At 35.6% G+C, this 27,529-nt stretch overlaps 1 protein-coding gene across 1 annotated transcript; it reads left to right on the top strand.

The window, feature by feature from the left end:
- The first annotated feature begins 987 nt into the window (after positions 1-987).
- On the top strand, positions 988-27,529 carry LOC115996684 (putative late blight resistance protein homolog R1A-10). The gene is made up of 5 exons (XM_031236036.1): positions 988-1,739; positions 25,066-26,606; positions 26,770-26,863; positions 27,075-27,133; positions 27,246-27,529. Exons 1-4 carry the CDS (start codon positions 1,011-1,013, stop codon positions 27,117-27,119), a joined length of 2,409 nt encoding a protein of 802 aa, XP_031091896.1. The 5' UTR covers positions 988-1,010; the 3' UTR covers positions 27,120-27,133; positions 27,246-27,529.

The following is a 27,529-nucleotide window of genomic DNA, read 5'->3' as shown; positions in this document are numbered from 1 at the left end:
TTTTAGTGCCAATTAATACAATTGTCATAAGATACAAATGTTTGATATAAAATTGTCAAAACATAAATGTTTGAATATAATTTTGAGGTAAAAACTATAATATAGGGACTAAAAACTGCAATTATGATTAGAAAGAAAGAAGCTAGGCAGTTAATTTTAGAATGATGTTTGTTTGTTTGTTTGGACTGTAGCGTCAACAAAAGAATTGTTGTTCACATTGGAGCGCTGCCCGCCAGCTTGGAAATCAGATGCGTTTGGAACCATTTCTTGTAGAGTGTGGTAACTAGTTTTCTCAGATTTGCCCAGGCTGATTCAAAACAAAATCTTTGATTTCTTTGTAATTCTTCCTAGTTCGATCTTTGATGGCTTACGCTGCTGTAACTTCGCTTATGGAAACACTTTCTCTAAATTTCTTGCAATCACAACCACCTTTTCCTCTTGAAGATTTAGCGGCACAGATGAGAGACGATGCCAATGAACATCTTGGCTTTCTGCAACAAATTCTTGAGCCAAAGATCAGAGAGATGGAGTTGGACGAAGCAGCGTCTTCAAAGGGTTGGATAAAGCTTCATGGCATCTTCAATAATGGAGCAGTAAAACAGAGTGATTACACCAAGAAGAAGAAATTAATTAAAAGTGAAAAGCAGCAGCAGCAGCAGCTGCTTGCAGAGTGTTCATCACAAAATGAAAGAATCACTAATTGGCTCAGGAAGGTGGGTGAAGTGAAACAAAAGATAGTTTCTCTCCATCAAAATCTGGGCTTTCTGCAACAAAGTCTTGAGAAATCTGAGATCCCCTTTGATGATGCGGTGATGAAAGATTTAGAGGCGCAGATCAGAGATGCATCCTTCAAAGCGGAACAAAGGATTGAGATGGAGTTGACTGCCATTTATCTAGCAAAAGAGAGTCTTCTTCATGTAACAGCTTGTCTGCTCAGGTTTCATCAAATCTTGAATATTAGACATTCGCCGCTTTCTCGGATCAGAGAGGAGGGTGAAGTCAAACAAAAGATGGTCTCTCTCCAAGAAAATCTTGGCTTGCTGAAGGACATTCTTCAGAAATCTGATGTTGCGGGGGCGATGAAAGATTTAGAGGCAGAGATCAGAGATGTATGGTTGAAGGAAGAAAGGATTGAGATAGATTTGACTACCATTTCTCTAGCAAAGCAGAGTCTTCTTCATCTAACAGCTTGCCTGCTCAGTAGGCTTCATCAAATCTTCATAGAAGCCAAAAAACAGACTGATTACCACAGGAATGAGTTGATTAGGATTCAAACTCATGAATACCAGCTTTCACTCCTTGCTCGGATCCGACGAAGAGGACTACAGCTTGTCAAAGGATCATCACAGCATCATCTAGTACACAAGAAAATTATTGTGAATAACTTTTCCAAAAAAGCTTCAAAGTTTGACGGTGGAATGGTCGGATGCGAGAAGCTGTTCGAGAAGGTAATGGATCAGCTGCTCACGCAACAAACAACTAAGGGGAGACAAGTTGTTTCGGTTGTTGGCATGGGAGGAATAGGCAAGACCACTTTAGCACGCAAAGTTTATGAACAACCCTCAATTACATCTTATTTTGACATGCGAGCATGGGTTACTGTATCCCAAGAGTTTAACAACGAACAAATGCTCCGATGCCTTATTGGTTGTGTTACTGCAGCATCACGAGATGAACTCCATAAACAAAGCACCAACCAAGACCAATTAGCTGAACGCCTGCGTAAACACTTGAAGGGACAGAGATATTTGATAGTGATGGATGATATATGGAGCACTACTGCTTGGGATAGTGTGCAAAGATGCTTTCCAGATGATAATAATGGAAGCCGTATACTATTAACTTCTCGACTCGGAGAGGTGGCAGGATATGCTAGCTCAGGTAACTCTCCTCTTAACATGCCTTTCTTAGATGCCTATGAAAGTTGGAATCTCTACTGCAAAGTGTTTGGTAAAACTGAATTCCATTTAGTGTTTGAGAAAATTGGTAGAGACATAGTAAAGAAATGTGAAGGATTACCTCTAGCTATTACTGTAGTAGCTAGTCTTCTCTCCAAGACAGAGGAGGACGAGGAAAAGTGGAAGAATGTTGTTGCAAAAAGTGTAATTGATGATTCTAATGATGATGCTTGTTCTAGAATACTATATCTTAGTTACAATCAATTGCCACACCACTTAAAAGCTTGTTTTCTATATTTTGGAGTTTTTCAAGAAGACTATGAGATCCATGTGAAGAAGTTGGTTAGGTTGTGGACGGCGGAGGGATTTTTGAGGGCAATGAAGCATGTGAACATGGAGGAAGTGGCCATTGAATGCTTGCAAGATCTTGTTGATAGAAGTCTTGTTATAGTTAGCAAACATAGCTACAATGGGAAAATGAAGAGAATAAAGATACATGATATGTTGCGAGATTTGTGCTTGAGAGAAGCTAGACATGAAAATCTCTTGAGTAATGCCATTATTGGAGATCAAGAATTTCCATTTAATACTAGCATATCGCCGCACCAGTTTTCAAAACCTTGTCGTTGGGTAAGTACTAGACCAGTATTTCTCAGGAATCAAGTCAAGTTTAAGTGGTTTGAGAAATCACATTCTTTACACTTGGGCAGTTGTTACTCAGGTGCAGAATTTGGACTATTTTCACACATGAAACTACTAAGAGTAGTAGACATAGAAGGTGATGATTTCTATGGAGGGATGGCACTAAATGTGCTTGCAAATCTTGTTCATTTGAGATACTTAGCTTTGTCTACATGTCAGACTTTTGAGGTAAAGCTTTTTGAGAATTGGAATATGCAAAGTTTTGTTGTTCGTGGGGATGGTGCTACATTGTATTCGTCTGAGTCATTTAGAATTTGGAAAATGCCACGATTAAAGAATTTTTGCATTGGAAGAATTCTTTCATTAAAAACCTCATCGGTTGTTCATAGAAATTTAGAAAATATATCTTGGTTGGATCATAAGTTATGTAAAAATGATCTGTTTACGATGATTCCGAGTTTAAAAAAATTGGGGATAGATTTTGGATTAAATGTAATTAATCCAGATAGTTTTTATAATTTTGAGAACTTGAAGCAGCTTGAGAAACTAAGCATCAGAAGGTGTCAAAGACTAATTGAGGGTAACATCCCATGGGCAACTAATCTTCTACCAAATATTAAGAGGCTCAACCTTTTGGGTTCTATAATGTGGTGGAGTAGCTTGAGCCTTATTAGTATGTTTCCTAATCTGGAGGTTCTAAAAGTGATAAATTCTTGCGTAGGCAAAAAGTGGGAGCTATCTGATGAAGTGTTTCCTCGATTGAAGAGGTTGGTAATTAAAAACGCAAATCTCGAATATTGGAATGCTGTGGGTGACCATTTTCCTGTGCTCGAATGTTTAGAATTAAGTAATTGCCATTGGTTGGAAGAAATCCCTCGTGGTTTTGCCGATATCACCACACTAGCATTGATTCAGTTAAGCAAATGTAGGGATTCCCTTGTGGCTTCTGCAAAGTGGATTCAAGAAGAGCAAAACAACAACTATGGAAATGATGTCCTTGTTCGTTCAGAAAATATTATGGTCTCTTTCTATCCCTCAGCTCTGATATATCTCTCACCATTTAACATGCACTTCATACTACTTGAATTTTTCATGGCTGTGGTTGCAATGGATAATCATCTGATCTGATCTGTTTTTTCTCACTTCTATTTCATATTTCCTTATCTATCTAACTGTGTTCTCCTTTTCTTTTTACTGAATTTATTGTTTCCAGAGAATTTGAATGTGCATAGCTAGCGGTGAGCCGAAATGGTCTCTGTGGGCTTCTCAGAAATCTAATGGATGCTGCTTTGCAGCCATGGGAAAAGAATGAATTTATTCATTTAAAGTCTCAACTGTTTTGATTGTTTCTTAAGTCAAGTTTGTTTGTTTGTTTGTACTGATCGATTTGATGTTGCTGGGAAATTAATTAGTTTTGTACAAACAAATTAAAGCATATGTATGTTTGTCCTACAATTATGCCTCCTCCCTCAGTCTATCATCTCTGCTACCAATCTTTTAATGATAGAATTTTTTTCTGCTCAAAGCTATACTAGGTGGTCTGGATTTCCGGTTCGGTTTATCAGAGATTAGATTAAAAATTTATTATTGGATCCAAGATGGTGTCCTTTTTTTTTTTTTTTAATTCGATTTATATATTGTATAACAGTAATTTTGTTTGTGAAAGTTAATTAATAATATATGGATTATAAATTAGAGATATTATAAAAAACAGATAGGGAAAATAATAATTTATACCCTCACAAATATGTCAATTATCAATATCACATTTGAATTATTAGTGGGGTAAATGTTGTCTCTTAATTTTCAAAACATGACATATATTGCTACGGACGTCAATCAGGCTCGAACCCGATGGGCTAGCCTGACAAAACCAAAAACGAAAGGGCTAGCCCGATAAAAAAATTTAGTCCGATGAGCTTGAAACCGATAAGTCCGATGGCCCGATAGGGCTAGCCCGAAATTAAATGGACTAGTCCGATAGCCCGAACAATTGAAAACTATTCTTTATTATAGAAGTGATATGAAACATAACATACATAGAATTTATAGGTGAGTTCATCTTTAATATTTTTTTTATCACTAGGTACATTTTAAATAAAATTTTAATAAATATATAAATTAATAAATTTTAAATAAATATTAATAAATATTATAAATAATATATATATATATATATATATATATATATATATATATATATATATATATATTATATTATATATATAATTTTACTGGAAATTCATTCAAGTGAATTACTGGAATGAATTTCCAGTTCTAGTTCTGGAAATTCATTCCAGTTTTTAGTTTTAGAATCAAAATTATAGTTTTTATGTTTTATTTTAATTTGTTTGAATTGTTAATGTGTTATGTTGGTATTTAATATTTAGATATTAGATTTTGAATTTAGGTTATGTGATGTTTCATACATATTTATTACGACGCCCAGTTAAGTTGTGGCGCCTGTTGACCGCCTTGTCGCCTAGGAAATGTTAAAATTTGGGGGTCTTAAATCGGACCGAATTAAATCCGAACCGAAATCGAACCGTTGCAATTGCATTTGTTAAATTTTAATGTGCTCAATGCTCATCCGGTTGACCTGTTCTAACTTCTAATGTTCTATCGAATATTCAAATACAAGTATTCATTTATCTCTTGATTTAAATTTTGAAGTGTCAATGCTCATCCGGTTGACCCGTTCTATCGAATTCGGATCCGGTTGACGACTTGACCCGTTTTATCGAATGTAAGTATTCATTTTCGATTTTAGTTCAAATAGTCTAGCCCATCCGATAAGCCTGACAAGCCCGACGTTTAGGGTTAGGGCTAACCCGAATCCGAGAATAAAATAATAAGAGTTAATACCACAAATGGTCCTCTAACTATTGGGCTAGTACTCCTTTTAGTCATCGACTTTCAATTCGACCACAAATGATCCTCTGACTTTTATTTTTTACCACAAATAGTCCTCTATTAAAATTTTTGTTAAATATGTGTTAAATTTAGGGGTAATATCGTCAAATTGATTAATATTATTATTATTACTTCTTTTTGATAATTATATGACAACATAATTAATTTCAAACATTAATACACATTAAGTTAATAAATATAAAAACAAAATGCTGGACGTGACAAATTACATAAATGAACAAATTAAATAAAAATCCATGATTAATGTTGGCAATTTGTAATTGATTAATTATATTATTAATTCAATGGTGGCGGCCTTCAGTTATATATGTCCGAAACAAAATGTTTGATCGATTCATGAATAGTGAAAACTATTAATCGGCCATGTATGAACAATCATGAAAATGATGGAAGCGAGATTTTTGAAAAAAATTTCTTCCATTTTAATCAGTTGGCTGGTTAAATTAAAATAGATAGCTCTAATATTAAATCTTTATTTTGTACACATAATTACGAGATATAAGGTGCATTATTTTTTATTTAAGAGTATTTATATTTGTTAATTGTTTCAATTATGCTTGTTGGTGAAAAATTCTAAACATTTTTATTTTATGACCATTATATATATCAATTTGACGATAATATCCCTAGATTTAACACCTATTTAACAGAAATTTTAATGGATGACTATTTGTGGTAAAAAATGAAAGTCAGAGGACTATTTGTGGTCGAATTGAAAGTCAAGGACTAAAAGGAGTACTACCCCAATAGTCAGAGGACCATTTGTGGTATTAACTCAAATAATAATTAATCGACAATCCGAATCTGATAAGCTCGACAACCCGGCAGGGCTGGCACGATTGACATCCCTTTATATTGCCCCTCCCCTACTAGGAAGAAGAAAAAACATTATTGTCGACAGAAGGAAAACAAACAAAGAAAGAAAAATACAAGAAAAAAAATGTAGTCTTCGAACTAGGAAAACGGCGGATAACCACATTTATACCACTAATAATTCATGGGAAGAGCAATATATGTCGCGTTTTGTGAGGGGCATAAATTATAATTTTTCCTAACACAAAATATATTGTGTCTTATTTTATGAATTTATGTGTTGTATTATGAAATTATGTGCCTATACGATATAAATTATTTACATAAATCAGATATGAGAATAAGTAAAATAGAAAACATGTGTATGTATCTCGTGTTATGCGTTTCTATTCATCATGTTACGCTATTCTGTACCGTAAGCATAAGAACCCTATACCTAGAATAAATTAAAATTTGTGTTGAAACATGAGAAACGGAAAGCTGCTATGAAGTCTGCTAAAGCTTAAACATCAGATGCCGTTGTTTTGATCCAACGTCCATAATGCACCAGAAAATTGAGAAAAATTTAAAAACTAAACACCACGTAATTTCTTTTTAATAATATATGTAGGTGTAATATTATAATATTATATATCTACAAGTGAGGCCTACTGAAAAGATGCGCGTATCCTTAATGGGAATTGAGAAACCAATTTCTATCTAAAGTCTAAACTCATGAGTTGACGTTTGACAAACGAATTTGTGTCTACATTGTATCAAACTTTGATTTCTTTGTAATTCTTCTTAATTAGTTCTGCTCGATCTGATCTAGAGAGAGAGCAAAAATGGCTTACGCTGCTGTAACTTCACTTATGGAAACACTTTCTCTACATTTCTTGCAATCACAATCACGCTTGCCTCTTGAAGACAAACAAAAGATGGCCCCTCTCCACGAAAATCTTGGCTTTCTGCAACAAATTCTTGAGAAATCTGAAATCGCCAACGATGATGTGGCCATGAAAGATTTGGAGAAACAGATGAGAGATGTATCCTTCAAAGCAGAAGAAAGGATTGAGCTGGAGTTGAGTATCATATATAAAGCAAAGGGTTGGACGAAGCGTCTTCGTATATGGGCTTCCCTCCTCAGGCTTGATGGAATCTTTAATGAAGCAGTAAAACAGACTGATTACCTCAAGAAGAAGTTTATTAAGATTACAAGTGAACACCAGCTTGCAAAGGCTTCAGCGCAAAAAGAAAGAATCACTAATGTTTCATTTCTTGGTTCAACATCATCACAGAGTAATCTAGAATGGGAGACCAATGCGGGGAGTAAATTTTCCAAAATCTCTTCAAAGTTTGACAGTAGAATGGTGGGATGCGAGGAGGAGTTCATGAAGATATTGGATCAGCTCACGCTACAATCAGCTAAGCAGAGACAAGTTGTATCTATTGTCGGCATGGGAGGTATAGGTAAGACTACCTTAGCTCAAAAAGTTTATGAAGATCCATCAATTACTTCTTATTTTGACAAGCAAGCATGGGTTACTGTAACTCATGAGTATAACGTTGGACAAATGCTCCGATGCCTTATTGGTTGCGTTATTGCGGCGGCACCAAGTGATGAACTCGATGAACAGAGCAATGTGCTCCTTGCACAAAGAAATGATCTTGACCAATTAGCAGAAAATCTGTATAAATGCTTGAAGGGTCAAAGATATTTGATAGTGATGGATGATATATGGAGCACTACTGCGTGGGATTGTGTGCAAAGATGCTTTCCAGATGATAATAATGGAAGCCGTATACTACTGACTTCTCGTCTCAAAGAGGTAGTTGAATATGCTAGCTCAGGTAACTCTCCCCTTAACATGCGTTTCTTAGATGTCGATGAAAGTTGGAATCTCTATTGCAAAGTGTTTGGAAAAATAGAATTTCTTTGTGTGTTTGAAGAGATTGGTAGAGACATAGTGAAGAAATGTAAAGGATTACCTCTAGCTATTATTGTAGTAGCTAGTCTTCTTTCTAGAACAGAGGAGAAGGTGGAAAAATGGAAGAATGTTACTGAAAATGTAACTAGATTGGTAAATGGTGATTCTAATGAGGTGTGTTCAAGAATACTATCGTTAAGTTACAACCAATTACCACACAACTTGAAACCTTGCTTTCTATATTTTGGAGTTTTTCCAGAAGATTATGAAATCCCAGTGAAGAAGTTGGTTAAACTGTGGGCAGCAGAAGGATTTTTGGGGACAGTTAAACATCAAAATCTGGAAGAAGTGGCTATGGAATGCTTGAATGATCTTGTTGATAGAAGTCTTGTTATAGTTAGTAGACAGAGTTACAATGGCAAAATGAAGACAATAAGGATACATGATCTTTTACGAGACTTGTGTTTGAGAGAAGCTCGACATGAGAATCTCTTGAATGTCATTGGAAATGATTACCATGATGTTGTTGGACTTGAAAAACTTCCATTTTACAAGAGGAAATCACAACATTCATTTTCAAAACCTTGCCGCTGGACAAGTATTAGACCAGGATGTTTCACGGTGGATTGCTTTGACAAATTCCATTCCTTGCACTGTGTTAACTTTTTTAGTGCTGGTGTATTTTCACACTTCAAACTACTAAGAGTAGTGGACATGGAGCTTACATTGCCCGTTTATGGAGATATTGTACTAAATCTTGTTCATTTGAGATACTTAGGGTTATCCATCCGGAGAAATTTTGGCTCTCTTAAACTAAAGCTCTTTGAGCTTCCGAATTTGCAAAGCTTAATTGTTCGGGGATTTGGCAAGTTGGATTCCTCTCATGCAATTGAAATTTGGAAAATGCCACAATTAAGAAATTTTTATGCAGACCAAATTTGTTCATTAGAAACACTGGAGGGGGTTCATAGAAAGTTAGAGACTATATCTTGGTTGGGTCAGACGTATTGTACAAAGGATCTGTTTACAAGAATCCCGAATTTAAAAAAATTGGGGATTGACGGTAGATTCTCTTCTGCAAATCCAGATTGTTTTAATAATTTTGTGGATTTGGGGCAGCTTGAGAAACTAAGCATAAGAGATTGGCATCTGAAACGCATCCCGTGTAGCAGCTCCCTATGGGCAACTAGTTTTCTACCAATGCTTAAGAAGCTCAGCTTCATCAGAACTAGTTTGCCATGGAGTGATGTGAGGCTTATTGGTATGCTGCCGAATCTAGAGGTTCTAAAATTGATACATGCTTTGATAGGACAAGAGTGGGAGCCATCGGAGGGTGGGTTTCGTCGATTAAAAAGATTGGTAATTAGAAACACACATCTCAAATATTGGAATGCTACGGGTGACCATTTTCCTGTGCTCGAATGTTTAGAGATAAGCAAATGCTATTCGTTGGAAGAAATCCCTAGTGCTTTTGCTGATATCACCACACTAGCATTGATTCGGTTAAACTATTGTTGGGATTTGCTTCTGGCTTCTGCAAAGTGGATTCAGGATGAGCAACTTATTATCTATGGAAATAATTCCTTCCTTGTTCATTCTGAAAATATTCGGGTAGGTCTCTTTCTATCCCTCTAACCGCTTCACATTTCATGCTACTTGAATTCTTCACCAACTCACCAAGGGTTGCAATCCTACATACTGCATTCTATGATCATCTGTTTCCTCTCACTTGATATTATTTAATTTTTCTCTATCTCTTTACCTATCTATTTGTGTGTTCACCTTCTTTCTTTCTATATTTTTTTTTTTTATTTTTAAACTTAATTTATTGTTTCCAGAATTCCAGCTTCAAAAAGTGATGAGGAGAAAGAGAGAACGGTATGTAGGCATGTTATATATGCACACAGCTGTTTATTTTGGTGTTGTTGTCTCAAGCTTGCTTTCAATATCATGTGAAGGAGAAATGGTTTGAAGACAAATTCTGAAGCCCACTAATTAACAAAGAATGGATTAATCTGATTGAAGATTATGGCTGAATTCTGAAAATATTCGGGTAATTGGGTACACAAATCTCAAGCATTGGAATGCTACAAGCGACCATTTTCCTGTGCTCGAATGTCTAGGGATAGAGAGCTGTAATTTGTTGCAAGAGATCCCTAGTGATTTTATAGATATCACAACACTAGCATTGATTCAGTTAAACGATTGCTGGGATTCCCTTCTGGCTTCTGCAAGGTGGATTCGAGATGAACAACACAACTATGGAAATGTTGCCCACCTTGTTCGTTCCAAAAACATTAAGGTCTCTTTCTATACCTTTAATATATCTCTAACCATTTCACATGGGTTTCATGATATATTTAGGGTGACAAGGAAAATTCGTAGCCATTATTCGAGGGTGTGCATGGTATAAACATTTTGTGATATTTGAATTCATGGCTAATGGTTGTAATTTATATATGTTTTCTCTCATTTCTCTCCATCTGATGTTCTCTTACCTGTCTAACTATGTGTTCACCTTTTCTTTTAACTTAATTTGTTGTTTACATGCAGCCTAAAAGTTTACACAAGTTCAATGAAGGATGAGATGAGTATTAAGGAGGAAGCTAAAGATCGAGTGATGAATGAATAAGGGTAGGTATGTTGTATACTTGTATGTGCACATAGCTTTTTTATTTTGCTGTTTTTATCTCAAGCTTAGCTTGCTTTCATTTTTTGGTTAAGGGAAAATTTGTTTGAAGACAAATTTTGTAGCCCTTAATCTAATTGAAGTTGGCTGATATGGTCTCTGCTTTTCAGAGGAAGTTGGTGACTAGGAATCTGATGGATGCTGTCATAGCACTGCAGGGGCTGAATTTCTTCATCTCAAATCTCAACTCTACTTTTTGTAATTTTTTTTTTGGGTGAAAATTCTCAACTGATTTTATGTCTGGCAATATGATATTTTTTGTGAGTTTGGTGAGGCCTTCTCTTATTCTGGACTTAAATAGATTACAATATAAAATAGGGTATGTATGATGGGCAGGTAAATTATACCATGAACTAAAGTTTATCTTTTATCGTAGGTCCTAATCCAAAATAATATTCGGATTATGTGTCTACGATTAATATATTATATCTTCAGTTAACAAATTATGCGCCATATAAATAAGTTGAATATACATCATTTATTAATTGTAATAACAGCAACGGATACATAATATGGTAATTATAGTAGTTACATAATTATGTACTTGCAAATAATAAATCATGTACCTGCAGTTAACATATTATGTGTTTTCAATTTATTTATATGCACATAATATATTAACTATATGCACATAATCTAGAAGTTATTTTGAACAAGGATTCACAATACAAGGTTGACCCTAGTTCATGGTATAACAATTTAGATGTTATTTTGGATCAGAGTCCACAATGCAAGGTGTACCTCGTTCATGGTATAACAATTGTGTAAGATGCAATTGGGCATTTGATCAAGTGGTATGAATCTTGCTTTGGATGTTCAATTCCCAAAACTCGATTGTTATGCCATGGACTCGGGTCCACCTTGCAATTAACTCTTTTTTTTTTTTTTTAGCTTGAACTAATACATAAGGTGGGGCAATATATTTCAGGTCTAACTAAGAGCCAAATTTATAAATTATGATAATTAAGAACTACACTTGCACTTGTCCTATAATTTTGGGGCTAAAATTGCAATTATGACAAGAAAGAAAGAAGCTAGGCAACTTACCGCTAATTTTAAAATCACGTTTATTGAACTCTGGCGTTGACCAATGAACTCCGGTTTACATTGCACAAGATCGATCTATGCAATTCTTCTGAGTTGTACGTGTTCTGCTCTGATCGACCGGCGCATATGGCTTACGCTGCTGTAACTTCACTTATGGAAACACTTTCTCGGCATTTCTTGCAATCAGAACCAGGCTTGCCTCTTGAAGATTTAGAGGCGCAGATTAGAGTTGGCAATGAAAATCTTGGCCTGCTGCAACAAATTCTTGAGATTGGCAATGATGATGCAGAGGCTGAGATGAGAGAGGACGAAGCGTCTTCTTCTATAAAGGCTTGCCTCCCCTGCAGGCTTCATGGAATCTTCAATAATGAAGCAGTAAAGCAGACTGATTATTACCCCAAGAAGAAGAAGTTTATTAAAAGTGAAAAGCTGCAGCAGCAGCTTGCAGATTTAGATGCCAATGAAAAGATAGTTTATGGAAAGCAGCAGCTTGCTTGGGATACTATACTTTTGACTTCTCGGCTCAGTGAGGTGGGTGAAGTCAAACAAAAGATAGTTTCTCTCCATCGAAATCTGGGCTTGCTTCAAGAAAGTCTTGAGAAATCGGAGATCGCCTATGATGATGCGAGGGTGAGGGTGATGAAAGATTTAGAGGCGCAGATCAGAGATGCCAATGAAAAAGTTTATGGAAAGCAGCAGCTTGCTTGGGATACTATTCTTTTGACTTCTCGCCTCAGGGAGATGGCTCAACTCAAACAAAACATACTTTCTCTCCATCAAAATTTGGGCTTGCTGCAACAAAGTCTTGAGAAATCGGAGATCCCCTATGATGATGCGAGGGTGAGGGTGATGAAAGATTTAGAGGCGCAGATCAGAAATGCATCCTTCAAATTGGAAGAAATGATTGAGATGGAGTTGAGTGCCATTTATCTATCAAAGGATAGTCGTCTTCATGTAACAGCTTGCCTGCTCAGGCTTCATCAAATCTTCAATGAAGCACAAAAACAGACTGTTTACCACAGGAATGAGTTGATTAGGCTTGCAAAGGCAGCTTCATCACAAAACCAAAGACTCACTGATGTCAAAGGATCATCACAGCATGATCTAGTACACAAGCAAATTATTGTAACTTTTCCAAAAAAGCTTCAAAGTTTGACGGGGGAATGGTCGGATGCGAGAAACTGTTCCAGAAGATATTGGATCAGCTGCTCACGCAACGAACAACTAAGGGGAGACAAGTTCTTTCAATTGTTGGCATGGGAGGAATAGGCAAGACCACTTTAGCACACAAAGTTTATGAGCATCCATCAGTTACTTCTCATTTCGACAAGCAAGCATGGATTACTGTATCCCAAGAGTATAACGTGGAACAAATGCTCCGATGCCTTGTTGGTTGTGTTATTGCAGCATCAAGAGATGAACTCCATGAACAGAGCATTGACAACTACCAAGAAATGCTGTATAAATGTTTGAAAGGTCAAAGATATTTGATAGTGATTGATGATATATGGAACATTACTGCTTGGGATAGTGTTCAAAGATGTTTTCCAGATGATAATAAAGGAAGTTGTATACTATTGACTTCTCGACTCAATGAGGTGGCTGAATATGCTAGCAGTTCAGGTAACTCTATCACTAACATGCCTTTCTTAGATGCCGATGAAAGTTGGAGTCTCTATTGCAAAGTGTTTGGTAAAATAGAATTTCCTTCAAAGTTTGAGCAAATTGGTAGAGACATAGTGAATAAATGTAAAGGATTACCACTAGCTATTACTATAGTAGCTAGTCTTCTCTCCAAGATGGAAGAGGAAGAGGAAAAGTGGAAGAATGTTGCAAAAAGTGTAATGGGTGATTCTAGTGATGCATGTTCCAGAATACTATATTTGAGTTACAATCAATTACCACACCACTTAAAAGCTTGTTTTCTATATTTTGTAATTTTTAAAGAAGACTATGAGATCTCTGTGAAGGAGTTAGTTAGGTTGTGGTCGGCAGAGGGATTTTTGAATTTGGAGAAAGTGGCTAGGGAATGCTTGCAAGATCTTGTCGATAGAAGTCTTGTTATAGTTAGCAAACATAGCTACAATGGGGAAATGAAGAGAATAAGGATCCATGATCTATTGCGAGATTTGTGTTTGAGAGAAGCTAGACATGAAAATCTCTGGAATGTCAATGGAGTTCAAAAACATTGTCGTTGGTTAAGTGTTACATCAATATGGGATTTCTATAGAAAAGTCAGGTCTGAAGATGAGTTCTTTCACAAATATCATTCCTTTCACTTATATGATCTTGACTATTCTTGGGGATACTATATGCCACTTCTACTTCCACACATGAAACTACTAAGAGTACTAGACATGAGAAATAATAATTACGACGGACTTATATGCCTAAATGTGCTTGCAAATCTTGTTCATTTGAGATACTTAGCTTTATATATGACTGGCACTTTAGATGGAAAGTTCTTTGAGCATTGGAATGGTATGCAAACTTTGATTGTTGGGTACGATGATGCTGTATTGTATTTCTCTGAGCTATCTGGAATTTGGAAAATGCCACTATTAAGGAATTTTTGCATTAGAACGATTTGTTTATTAGAAACTCCGCCGGTTGTTTGTAGAAACTTAGAGAATATATCTTGGTTGGATTCTAAGTTATGTACAAAGGAATTGTTTACAATGATTCCGAATTTAAAAACATTGGGGGTTGATGATGGAAATTATGCTAATAGTCCAGATTGTTTTTATAATTTTGTGCACTTGGAGCAGCTTGAGAAACTAAGCATCAAAAAGTTGGTGGATCTCAACCTTGTTATGTGTAGCATCTCATGGGCAACTAGTTTACCAAATCTTAAGAAGCTCAGCTTGTTGAAGTCTAATCTGCAGTGGAGTGAGCTGGGCGCTATTAGTATGTTGCCTAATCTGGAGGTTCTAAAATTGATAGATGCTTGTAAAGGCCGAAAGTGGGAGACATCTGATGGAGGGTTCCATCGATTGAAGAGGTTGGTAATTAAAGAAACATTTTTGGAATGTTGGAATGCTATGGGTGACCATTTCCCTATGCTCGAATCTTTAGAAATAAGTGACTGCTCTAGGTTGGAAGAAATCCCTTGTGGTTTTGCCGATATCACCACACTAGCATTGATTCAGATAAGCAAATGTAGGGATTCCCTTGTGGCTTCTGCAAAGTGGATTCAAGAAGAGCAAAACAACAACTATGGAAATGATGCCCTCCTTGTTCGTTACTAAAATATTAAGGTCTCTTTCTATCCCTCTGATATACCTCTCACCATTTAACATGCACTTCATGCTACTTGAATTTTTTATGGCTGATGGTTGCAATGGATAATCATCTATATGATCTGTTTTCTCTCACTTCATCTCATTTTTCTCTATCACATATTTCCTTACCCATCTAACTGTTGTGTGTTCACCTTTTCTTTTTACAGCAGTTTTTGTTTGAGGCGGAAGAGAGTGATGAATGAATAGCAGTATGTAGGTATGTTTTATGAGCACATATAACTACTGTTTATTTTGGTGTTTTTTTTTTTTTTTGTCTCAAATTAAAGAAAAATGGATGAATTAAGCTTATTGGTTTCCCGTTTTGGAAACATATATAGGAAGGCCTAGAGAAATTGTTGGAAGAAATGACAAATTTAGAATGTGCATAGCGGTGAGCTGAAATGGTCTGTGCGGGCAATTCGTTCTCAGAAATCTGATGGATGGTGCTCTGCCATTGCATGGGAAAATAATTTTTATTTATTCAATAATTAAAGTCTCAGAAATCTGTTTTGTTTCTTAAGTGAAGTGAAGTGAAGTTTGTACAGATTTTGCTGCTGGAGAATTAGTTTGTAGATATGATGGTTGCAATATAGCTGCTCTGCTCTACACTGCAATGAATAATCATTATCTCTTTAATTTTCTCTCATTTTTCTCTATCTGCTTCATATATATATGAATGTCTCTTTCCTTATAAGTGGTTTGTTCACCATCCATATATGCACCCGGCCTGCCTGAGTTTAATTATTTTGTAGTAGCAACTGTATAATTTGGTGTTTTAATTTTAATGGACAATTAAGAATTTATTACCATATATGGGAAGCTGAATCTATCTACCTTCTAGATAGCAGATAGGGCATCATCCCAGCAGCCCAGACAATCCTTTATTATCATCCCTTTTCTTGTACTGGATGACATATATAGTGTTCAATCCCAGCAGCTTAGCCACTCCGATCCTTTTTGTGGAATAGCAGTTGTATGTTAGGATCGGGTTCACAACACCTAATTACAATAGCAACTTGGGTTGGAAATAATGAGAATATTTCTAGTGTAAGATTTAGAATAAATCATACACACAATAATGCAATTCGAAGAAGCATTTACTGTATTGGCAAAAGGATATTACAACAGGAGTTACAAATATAACTCTCTATCTCTCTGCTAAAGATACTTTGCTATGCTAAGAATTTCTATCTGAGATGGATGATTTACAATGAAAATGGATTGCCTATTTATAGCAAACCCAAGTGAATATTAGCCTTATTTGGGCCTAGAATTGTGTGCATTGAGATTTACAATTCCTGCAAACATTTAATGCAAATCTACTACTGACACAATTCTTTAATTCCTTAGCTTAAGCCTTAGCTAAAACCTTAGCTAAACCTTAGCTAAAAGCTTAGCTAAAACCTTGGCTCCAAACCTTAGCTAATTTCTACATGTGACTTTATTCTTTACAAATCTCCCACTTAAAGTCACAATGTGGATTTTCATCCTTTTTGCCAATTCCTTGCTGCTTGCATACTTGTTAGGCCAATTGAGGACCTCTACACCATACGAATTTATCGTTGGTAATAGGCTTTGTTAACATATCTGCTAGGTTATCTTTAGTATGGATTTTCTGTATATCTACACTTCCTTCTTCCACCTTTTCACGAACAAAGTGATATTGAACTCGTATGTGTTTCATCTTGGAATGAAATGCTGGATTCTTTGTCAAGTACAAAGCGCTCTGACTGTCACAAAATAGTCATTTTCTCTAACTTGTGCCAAATTTGCAGTCCTCAACATTGCCCTTGTTCTTTCCAATAAGGTTCTGTTCATCCGCTCTGCCACTCCATTTTGTTGTGGAGTATATGCCACCGTGAACTGCCGTTTGATACCTTCTTGTAGACAGAATTTATCAAATTCAACGCTAGTATATTCTCCTCTATTGTCCGACCTCAAACACTTGATCCTTTTCTCGGATTCAAGTTCCACACGCGCTTTGAAGATTTTGAAAACTTTAAATACATCCGCCTTCCGCTTGATTGGATACACCCAACATCTCCTGGAGTAATCATCAATAAATGATACAAAATATTTTGCACCTCCTAGGGATGTAACTGGTGCTTGCCAAACATCGGAGTGGATTAGCTCCAAGATAGCTTTGCTTCTTACTTTACAACCTTCGAACTTCAATCTATGCTGCTTACTTGTAACACAATGCTCATAAAAGGGTAGTGATACCCTTTTTAGCCCTGGAAGAAGATGTTGATCAGCAAGAATCTTTAGACCTCGTTCCGACATGTGGCCAAGTTTTTGATGCCACATCATCGTTGATTCCTCTATCAGATTGTCTGATGCAATTGATGATTCTCCTTGTAGTTGTGTTTCTCCTTTAAGCATGTATAGATTTGCCGCTATCTTTTCAGCTTTCATCACAACAAGCGCGCCCTTGGTTACTTTGATGATCCCATCTTGAATGTGAATATTACATTCACGGCTATCTAATTGTCCTAGAGACAATAGATTTTTCTTCAGGCCTTTCACGTGTCGTACCTCTTGGATGGTGCGAACCGTACCATCAAACATTTTTAGTTTAATAGTACCAATACCAGCAATCTCTAAGGCATGATCATCTCCCATGAACACTGATCCTCCAGAGACAGGTTCATATTCATGAAACCATTCTTTCCGTGAAGTCATATGCCATGTTGCTCCCGAGTCCATGAGCCAAACATTGGCTAGACTTTTCCTGCCTTCAACGAATCAACAAGTGTTGCTGCTTCACCAAATAAAACTTCGCCTCCATCCGATGTACTCACAACACAACCCTGAGCAGTTGATGTCTCAGGATTTTTGCCTTTGACCGCATCCTTCTTGAGCTGCCAACAATCACTCTTATAGTGCCCCTTTTTGCCACAGTGAAAACACTTGACATTCTTTTTACTCCTCGATTTTGATCTACCTCGGTTTTGACTCCCACTAGAGCCAGGCTTCGTTGATCTTCCTCTTGTCACTGTCAACGCCTGAGTTTGTTGTGAGATTCCAACTTTATCTTCGTTGTTTTTACGCCGAATTTCTTCTTCAAGAACTGCAGCTGCAATATCATCGAAGACAAGTACCTCCTTGTTGTTGACTAGATTGATAATGAGTTGATCATATGAATCCGGTAGACTTTGGAGTAAAATTTCAGCACGTTCATTCACTTCTATTTTATAACTCAAAGCCGAGAGTTGTGAAAATAGAGTGTTGAGAGTGTTGATGTGCTCAGTTATTGAGGATGTCTCCATCATCCTGAGAGTGTAGAGCTTCCTCTTCAAGAAGATCTTGTTGTGTAGTGATTTGGCCTCATACAACTTTATGAGAGTATCCCATATTTCTTTTGCCGTACCTTTTTCTGCCACACTTGACAATACTTCATCAGCAAGTGCTAAGTGAAGATTGGCAAGAGCGTTGCTATCCATTTCTGTCCACTTCGCATCGTCAGTGAAATCGGCCGGTCTTTCTCCAATTGCTGCTACGCAGTTATCTTTCCAGCTGAGAATTGCTTTTATTCTCATTTTCCACAATGAGAAATTGTTCCCATTGAACTTTTCAATCTCATACTTTGATGCCATTGTAAATGGTGTTCTTAATTCAAATGTTGAACAATATATCTATGAACCAACCTGGGGCTCTGATACCACTTGTTAGGATCGATACGGGTTCACAACACCTAATTACAATAGCAACTTGGGTTGGAAATAATGAGAATATTTCTAGTGTAAGATTTAGAATAAATCATACACACAATAATGCAATTTGAAGAAGAATTTTCTGTATTGGCAAAAGGATATTACAACAGGAGTTACAAATATAACTATCTATCTCTCTGATAAAGATACTTTGCTATGCTACGAATTTCTATCTAAGATGGATGATTTACAATGAAAATGAATTGCCTATTTATAGCAAACCTAAGTGAATATTAGCCTTAGATTTGTGTCTAGAATTGTGTGCATTGAGATTTACAATTCCTACAAACATTTAATGCAAATCTACTTCCTGACACAATTCTTTAATTCCTTAGCTTAAGCCTTAGCTAAAACCTTAGCTAAAAGCTTAGCTAGAACCTAGCTAGAACCTTAGCTAAAACCTTGGCTCCAAACCTTAGCTAATTTCCACATATGACTTTATTCTTTACATTGTAGGCCATGTTTGGTAAATAATTAGCCTATCAGCCAATTTTGGCTTATTTGATCACTATTAGTTGTTTGGTTAATAAGCATTTTATAATTCCAAAATACTAAAATTGAAAAGGCTACTCAAAGCAGCCTTTTCAATTAGCTTTTTGAGAAAAGAAATTATACCAAACAGCTATCAGCTAATAGCTAATTTACCAACCAACTTTCTACAATCAGCTAATGTTATCAACAAATCATATCTTCTAACCCAAACAGCTAACAACCATTTACCAAACAGGGCCGTAATCTTTTGCTCTACAAGATACTTGAGACTTTTGATGGGGAATTTGTTAGATCGAGTAAAGAGCCGACGGGGAAGAAACCTAGCAATGCAGAAATGATTGATGTGATAATTAAAAGATATTACACTAGCGGGGTCTCTTGACTATTGCGATTTAATTGTAAAGGTTCTCTGTTTAAAATCTTATCTAAATTATTAGTCATCTGTTACATTTTTCGTTAAAGTCTATGTCAAAGTCAGGGGCAAATTTGTCCTTTTAAGCTGTTGGCGCCTATGTATACCTCCCGGCGCTAAAATGGAGAACCAAACCCCTAAATTTGCAGTTATAAGCCTCGAAGGCTTTTTTTTTTTTTTTTTCAACAAAAAGGAGTGATGGGATTCAGTTAGCAAATGTAGGTAGTCCCTAGCTTGTGGCTTTTGCAAAGTGAATTTAAGATGAGCAACACAACTATGAAAATGATGCCCTCCTTGTTCGTTCCAAAAATATATGGGTCTCTTTCTATCCGGGCCCTCTAATATATCACCCACATCATACTATTATATATTTTAGGTGCTGCCATAGCATTGCAGTTTGCAGGATCAAAGCTGAACTACTCCATCTCAAGTCTGAACTCTTTTTATTTTTTTTTTTTGGGTTGCCAAGTGAAGTTGTACAGTTAATCTAACTTAACCTTTCACTGTTTTTTTCTTCTTAGCCACAATTTACTCATTCTTAAACACAGATAAGTTTGGAGTCTCTATACAAAGCCTTGCATGGTTTTCTTGAGTAGTTTTTCTTCCTCTCAAGTCTCATATGTTATTTATTTGTGTAGTAAAGTGCAGTTGTATATATGCAGCCATATAAATATGTTTATTCTGACTTTTGATTAGCTTTTATACCTCATAATACAATTCCATGGAGTTCACTATTCCTCTCTAACGAGAATAATAATTTCTATGACCGGGCCCATAGTATTAGCTATTCTTGTCATTAATAATAGCTAAAGGTATTAGATACCACAACTACTCTTATGTGTGGTTATTCTATATCAATTTAAATTTATATACAAATAAATATTATTTGTTGTTTAATTTTGAGCAAGGGTATTTTTGTCATATTTCTTTTCAAGTCCTTAACCAACCAAACATTTAAATAAGAAAAATACTTGATGTACTTCCAAAACCTTACTCCCAATTTTTACTCTCATTTGTCTTCAAATTTGATTAGATGAAGAAAAAATGAATGGATAAATATCATGGTTCCCCTACTAAATTGAGCAATCAAAGCATGCCAAATCATAGGGAGTATAAAATAGGAGTACAAATTGGGAGTACATGTAGAATTACTCTTTAAATAATTGGAATACGAAACCATATAATTCGTAGAGTTCTACTACATATAACCAAATTCTACTCCCTCACTTTTACAGTTTTACTCCATTATGTAGCAAATAAGGATTGGATGTTTTCATCATGTGGGCCCATGATAAGTGTCTACATTAAAAATTTGTGAAAGGGAGTAGAAGCTTAATTTGGAGTAAGAAATGTGAGTACATGTACTATTTTCCCAAGTTGTAAAAAGCATTTCCAAATTCATTATTTTATCTAAATATAATATATTTTTTGCCTTATTAAAAGGAATTAGAAAATAATTTTTCACTTAAGTGAAACTCATTTGAGAAATGTAATATTTCTTATAGTCCCAAACATAATGGAGTTTGGACTATTTCAGTTAATGCTCCAATGCAGTTATGAGTAAGTAGAGATCTAGATATGTTTGCAAAAGGCCAACAGAGTATTCAACCAACTTCTCTGTCGAATCCACCAAAGCATCCACAAAGCCCTTATGCAGATTCAAAAATGTCTAGTACTACCACAGCATAACGAGAAGATCAGCCATAACGGATAATCCTAGTCAAGTTAGTCAGTTTATTGACATGGTATCACAAGATTGCAAGTTTTGCTCTTAATGTGAGCAGCTTGCTTACCTTCTTAGTTTGAACCGCCGGTAAGTTATGGGCAACTTAAGTTTGTTTACTTCATTGTGCTCCTTTACTAATTACGGTCACAAGACAGGATTACCTAGTACACACTCTCGGATAGTGACTACGCTTTTTTTTGCCACAAAAAATTAAAATAAAAATCAGCCATAAGGTTCAATCAGATTAAGTAGTCCGTTTGCCTTTCTAAAATCTTCCATCATAATAATCCATATATGGTTTGTTACTTGAATGAAGAGGGCTTCAGGTTTGACTTCAAACAAGTTCCCCGGGCCTACCCTCCACCAAAAGTTGAAATGTGAAATGGACAGAGGGATAGGAAGAGACCCTAATTAATCTTTTTGGAATCAACAAGCTAGGAGCCTAAGATATTAGAGCTCGAGCTCAGCTGGATTGTTAAACGAGCCGCTCGAGCTTGGCTCAAGCTTGAATTTGACCGAGCTCAAGCCGAGCTTTGACTGAGCTGTTCGCGAGCTGCTCGGCTCATTTGCATCCCTAGTAGAGACATAGCGAATAAATGTAAAGAATTACCTCTGGCTATTACTTTAATAGCTAGTCTTCTCTCCAAGACATAGGAGAAGGTTGAAAAGTGGAAGAATGTTGCAGAAAGTGTAATTGATTATTATAATGAAGCATGTTCAAGAGTACTATATTTGAGTTAAAACCAATTACCACACCACTTAAAAGCATGTTTTTTTTTTTTTTTTTGGAATTTTTGAAGAAGACTATGAGATATCTGTGAAGAAGTTGGTTAGGTTGTGGGCGGCAGAGGGATTTTTGAGCATTGTGAAGCATGAAAACTTTAAAAGGAAGCTGAAATTAGACTTTCCTTGTGAAAACTACTTTAAATTATTTAAATGTTAAAAAAATTAATTAAACATGGGTTGTTAGATTTTTTTTAATAATAATTACAATTAATTCAATCAAATATGGAGGAGAAAGAAAAAAACTATAAATTGTGGGCGGTAGAGGGATTTTTGAGCATTGTGAAGCATGAAAACTTTAAAAGGAAGCTGAAATTAGACTTTCCTTGTGAAAACTACTTTAAATTATTTAATCGTTAAAAAAATTAATTAAACATGGGTTGTTAGATTTTTTTTTAATAATAATTACAATTAATTCAATCAAATATGGAGGAGAAAGAAAAAAACTATAAATGCGATACTGTGAAAATGAATATATAGTTAAGGCATAAAAGTATAATTGCACATATATTACTGTAATTGACTACTAATAATTGTCTAATAATTATTATGGTAATTAAGCTAAACATTGGTGGTTGAATTTATTTTTATAATAATTACAATTAAATTATTTCTTCTTTTTTTTCCATATTTATTTTAGTAATAATATAATTATATAAGTCATATTTGATATCGATCTTTTAAAGATAATTATAAACAAACAAGTCATATATTATTCAATTGATTGCGTAATAATTTTGCACTAATTTTATAATTAAATAAATGTACATACATATTCAATATTAGAATTTTTTATAATTTCATATTTATTTTTATTATCTAAATATATAATAAAAAATTTATCCGTTCATCGCACAGGTAATTGGACAATTATTTACTCTAATTAGCAAGGAAAACATCATAAAACATAATCGATCCAACCAATTTCATTAATTGTGCTATATAATATTCGATGTTATAATTTATATAATTGTATACCAATCCAAATATTGTTAAAATATTATAACAAAACCATTCAGTGCAATGTACGGGCGGGAATAGTAATTAGATATAATAATTATTTATATCATAGTGGCATATGAAAGTTACTGTTGTGGTTTCTAATATATTTTTGAACAACAAACTAAATTATATTTGTGACTAATAAAGAGCTAAGTTTATAAATTATGATAATTAAGAAGTAGACACACGGTTTTCAAAAAAAAGTAGACTCACGTACGTTTGTCCTATAATATAGGGACAAAACCGCAATTATGTTTGAAAAATAATACTTCATGTACTTCCAAAAAATTTAATCCCACTTGTATTTAAATTTGATTGGGGGAAGGTAAACATTATTGCCCTGTTAAATTGGAGTTCTACTATATATACTCTCAAATTGTACTTCATCATTTTTATTCTATATGTGACAAATAAGAATTTGACATATTCACCAGGTGAGTCCCAGAAAAGTGTCTACTTCAAAAATTTGAAAGGGAGTAAAAAGTAGGAGTACATATAATGTTTTTCATTAAATTGAAAAATCAAAATTCAAAGCATGTCAAATCACACCAACGAATTCTTGTTTACATTGGAGTCGCCGCCCGCCAGTTTGGACTCCCGCTAGCTTGGAAATCAGATGCGTTTGGGGCCATTTCTTGTAACAAAAAAATATTTGATTTCTTTGTAATTCTTCCTATCCAGTTGTAATCTGATCGACAGACAGAGGCAAAATTAAATGGCTTATGCTGCTGTAACTTCGCTTATGGAAACACTTTCTCTAAATTTCTTGGAATCACAACCACCCTTTCCTGTTGAAGAGTTAGAGGCACAGATCAGAGAGTATGTCAATGAAAATCTTGGCTTGCTGCAACAAATTCTCGAGATGGAGTTGGATGAAGGAGCATCATCAAAGCGTCTTCTTTGTATAAAGGCTTGCCTCCCCAGGCTTTATGGGAAGCAGCAGCTTGCTTGGGGTCATAGTATACCATTATTGACTTCTCGGCTCAGAGAGGTGGCTCAACTCAAACAAAAGATAGTTTCTCTACATCAAAATCTGGGCTTGCTGCAACAAAGTCTTGAGAAATTGGAGATCGCCTGTCATGATGCGGCGATGAAAGATTTAGAGGCGCAGATCAGAGATGCATCCTTCAAAGCGGAAGAAAGGATTGAGATGGAGTTGACTCCCATTTATCTAGCAAAGGGCCAGACGGACGGATAGTCTTCATATAGCAGCTTGCATGCTCAGGCTTCATGAAATCTTCAATGAAGCACAAAAACAAACTGATTACCACAGGAATGAGTTGATTAGGATTCAAACAGAGTACCAGCTTGCAAAGGTTTCACTACTTGGTTGGATCCGACGAAGAGGATCATCACTGCATCATCTATTACATAAGAAAATTATTGTGAGTAACTTTTCCAAAAACCCATCAAAGTTTGATGGTAAAATGGTCGGATGCGACAAGGTGTTCTTGACGATATTGGATCAGTTCACGCAACAATCAACTAAGGGGAGACAAGTTGTTTCCATTGTTGGCATGGGAGGAATAGGCAAGACCACTTTAGCACACAAACTTTATCAACATCCATCAATTACTTCTTATTTCGACAAGCGAGCATGGGTTACTGTATCTCAAGAGTATAACCTAGAACAAATGCTCCGATGTCTTCTTAGTTGTGTTACTGCAACAGCATCAAGAGATGGCCAAGACCAATTGGCTGAACGCTGCGTAAACACTTGAAGGACCAGAGATATTTGATAGTGATGGATGATATATGGAGCACTACTGCTTGGGATAATGTGCAAAGATGCCTTCCAGATGATAATAATGGAAGTGGTATACTATTGACCTCTCGACTCAAAGAGGTGGCAGAATATGCTAGCTCAGGTAACTCTCCTCTTAACATGCCTTTCTTAGATGCTAATGAAAGTTGGAATCTCTACTGCAAAGTCTTTGGTAAAACTGAATTCCCTATGGTGTTTGAGCAAATTGGTAGAGACATAGTGAAGAAATGTAAAGGATTACCTCTAGCTATTACTTTAGTAGCTAGTCTTCTCTCCAAGATAGAGGAGAAGGCGGAAAAGTGGAAGAATGTTGCAGAAAGTGTAATTGGTGATTCTAATGAAGCATGTTCAAGAGTATTATATTTGAGTTACAACCAATTACCACATTACTTAAAAGCCTGTTTTCTATATTTTGGAATTTTTAAAGAAGACTATGAGATATCCGTGAAAAAGTTGGTTAGGTTGTGGGCAGCAGAGGGACTTTTGAGCACTATGAAGCATGTGAATTTGGAGAAAGTAGCTATGGAATGCTTGCAAGATCTTGTTGACAGAAGTCTTGTTATAGTTAGCAAACAGAGCTACAATGGGGAAATGAAGAGAATAAGGATTCATGATCTGTTGCGAGATTTGTGCTTGAGAGAAGCTAGACTTGAAAATCTCTTGAGTGTTAATGGAGTTAAAAAACCATGTCGTTGGATAAGTCATACATCAGAATCTTTCTATAATGAAATAATGTTCAGGTTTGAAGATGAGTGCTTTCACAAATCTCATTCCTTTCACTTAACTCATCTTTACTATTTTTGGAATGCAGATGTGAAACGTCTATTTTCACACTTAAAACTACTAAGAGTAGTAGACTTGAGAAGTAGAATTTCCAATGTAGAAAATGCACTAAACGTGTTTGCAAATCTCGTTCATTTGAGATACTTAGCTTTGTATACAAATGGCACTTTGGATGTAAAACTCTTAGAGCATTGGAATAATATGCAAACTTTTATTGTTAGTGGGGGTGGTGGTATATTGTATTCCTCTGAGTCATCTAGAATTTGGAAAATACCACTATTAAGGAATTTTTGCATTGGAAGAATTTGTTCATTAGAAACTCTGTCGGTTGTTTATAGAAACTTAGAGAATATATCTTGGTTGGACTCTAAGTTATGTACAAAGGATCTGTTTATAGTGGTTCCGAATTTAAAAACATTGGGGGTTGATTGTGGATACTATGTTAATAGTCTAGATTGTTTTTATAATTTTGTGCACTTGGAGCAGCTTGAGAAACTAAGCATCAGAAGGTGGATGGGTGTCAACCTTGTTACGTGTAGCATCCCATGGGTAACTAGTTTACCAAATCTTAAGAAGCTCAGCGTGTTGAAGTCTAATTTGCAGTGGAGTGAGCTGAGCGCTATTAGTATGTTGCCTAATCTGGAGGTTCTAAAATTGATAGATGCTTGTGAAGGCCCAGAGTGGGAGACATCTGATGGAGGGTTCCATCGATTGAAGAGGTTGGTAATTAAAAAAATAAATTTCCGATGTTGGAATGCTGTGGGTGACCATTTCCCTATGCTCGAATGTTTAGAGATAAGTGAGTGCTATCGGTTGAAAGAAATCCCTCGTGGTTTTACCCGATATCACCACTCTAGCATTGATTCAGATACGCAAATGTAGGTATTCCCTTGTGGCTTCTGCAAAGTGGATTCAAGAAGAGCAAAACAACAACTATGGAAATGATGCCCTCTTTGTTCGTTTTGAAAATATTAAGGTCTCTTTCTATCCCTATGATATATCTCTCACCATTTAACATGCACTGCATACTACTTGAATTTTTGATGGCTGATGGTTGCAATGGATAATCATCTTTTGTTTTCTCTCACTTCTATCTCCTTTTTAATTTCTCTATCTCATATTTCCTTTCCTATATATCTAACTATTGTGTGTTCGGCTTTTCTTTTTACTGAATTTATTGTTTCCAGAGTTCATGGTTTATGTGGATGGAGGAGGAAGAGAGTGATGAATGAATAGCAATATGTAGGTATGTTGTATGAGCACATATAACTAGTGTTTATTTTGGTGTTTTTTGTCTCAAATTAAAGAAAAATGGATTAATTAAGCTTATTGCTTTCCCTTTTTGGAAATATATATAGGAAGGCGTGGAGAAATTGTTGGAAGAAATGACAAATTTTTAATGGGCATATCGGTGAGCTGAAATGGTCTCTGCGGGCAATTCGTTCTTAGAAATCTGTTTTGTTTGTTTCTTAAGTGAGGTGAAGTTTGTACAGATTTAGCTACTGGGGAATTAGTTTGTAGATATAAGATATGATGGTTGCAATATAGCTGCTCTGCTCTGCTCTGCACTGCAATGAATAATCATTATCTCTTTAATTTTCTCTCATTCTTCTCTATATATGAATGTCTATTTGCTTATAAA

Source organism: Ipomoea triloba, chromosome 11 (assembly GCF_003576645.1).
Source record: "Ipomoea triloba cultivar NCNSP0323 chromosome 11, ASM357664v1".
NCBI classification, from domain to species: domain Eukaryota; kingdom Viridiplantae; phylum Streptophyta; class Magnoliopsida; order Solanales; family Convolvulaceae; genus Ipomoea; species Ipomoea triloba.
The sequence above is the reverse complement of the archived record's forward strand: the minus strand, read 5'-3'. Positions and strand labels throughout refer to the sequence as shown.

Excerpts from the sequence above, each read along its gene's own strand:
- LOC115996684 (XM_031236036.1), top strand. The coding sequence starts at position 1,011 with ATGGTCTCTCTCCAAGAAAATCTTGGCTTGCTGAAGGACATTCTTCAG. Across the intron at positions 1,740-25,065 it reads TGCGTAAACACTTGAAGGGA|CAGAGATATTTGATAGTGAT; the intron begins CAGAGATATTTG and ends CACTTGAAGGAC. Across the intron at positions 26,864-27,074 it reads TTCGTTTTGAAAATATTAAG|AGTTCATGGTTTATGTGGAT; the intron begins GTCTCTTTCTAT and ends TATTGTTTCCAG.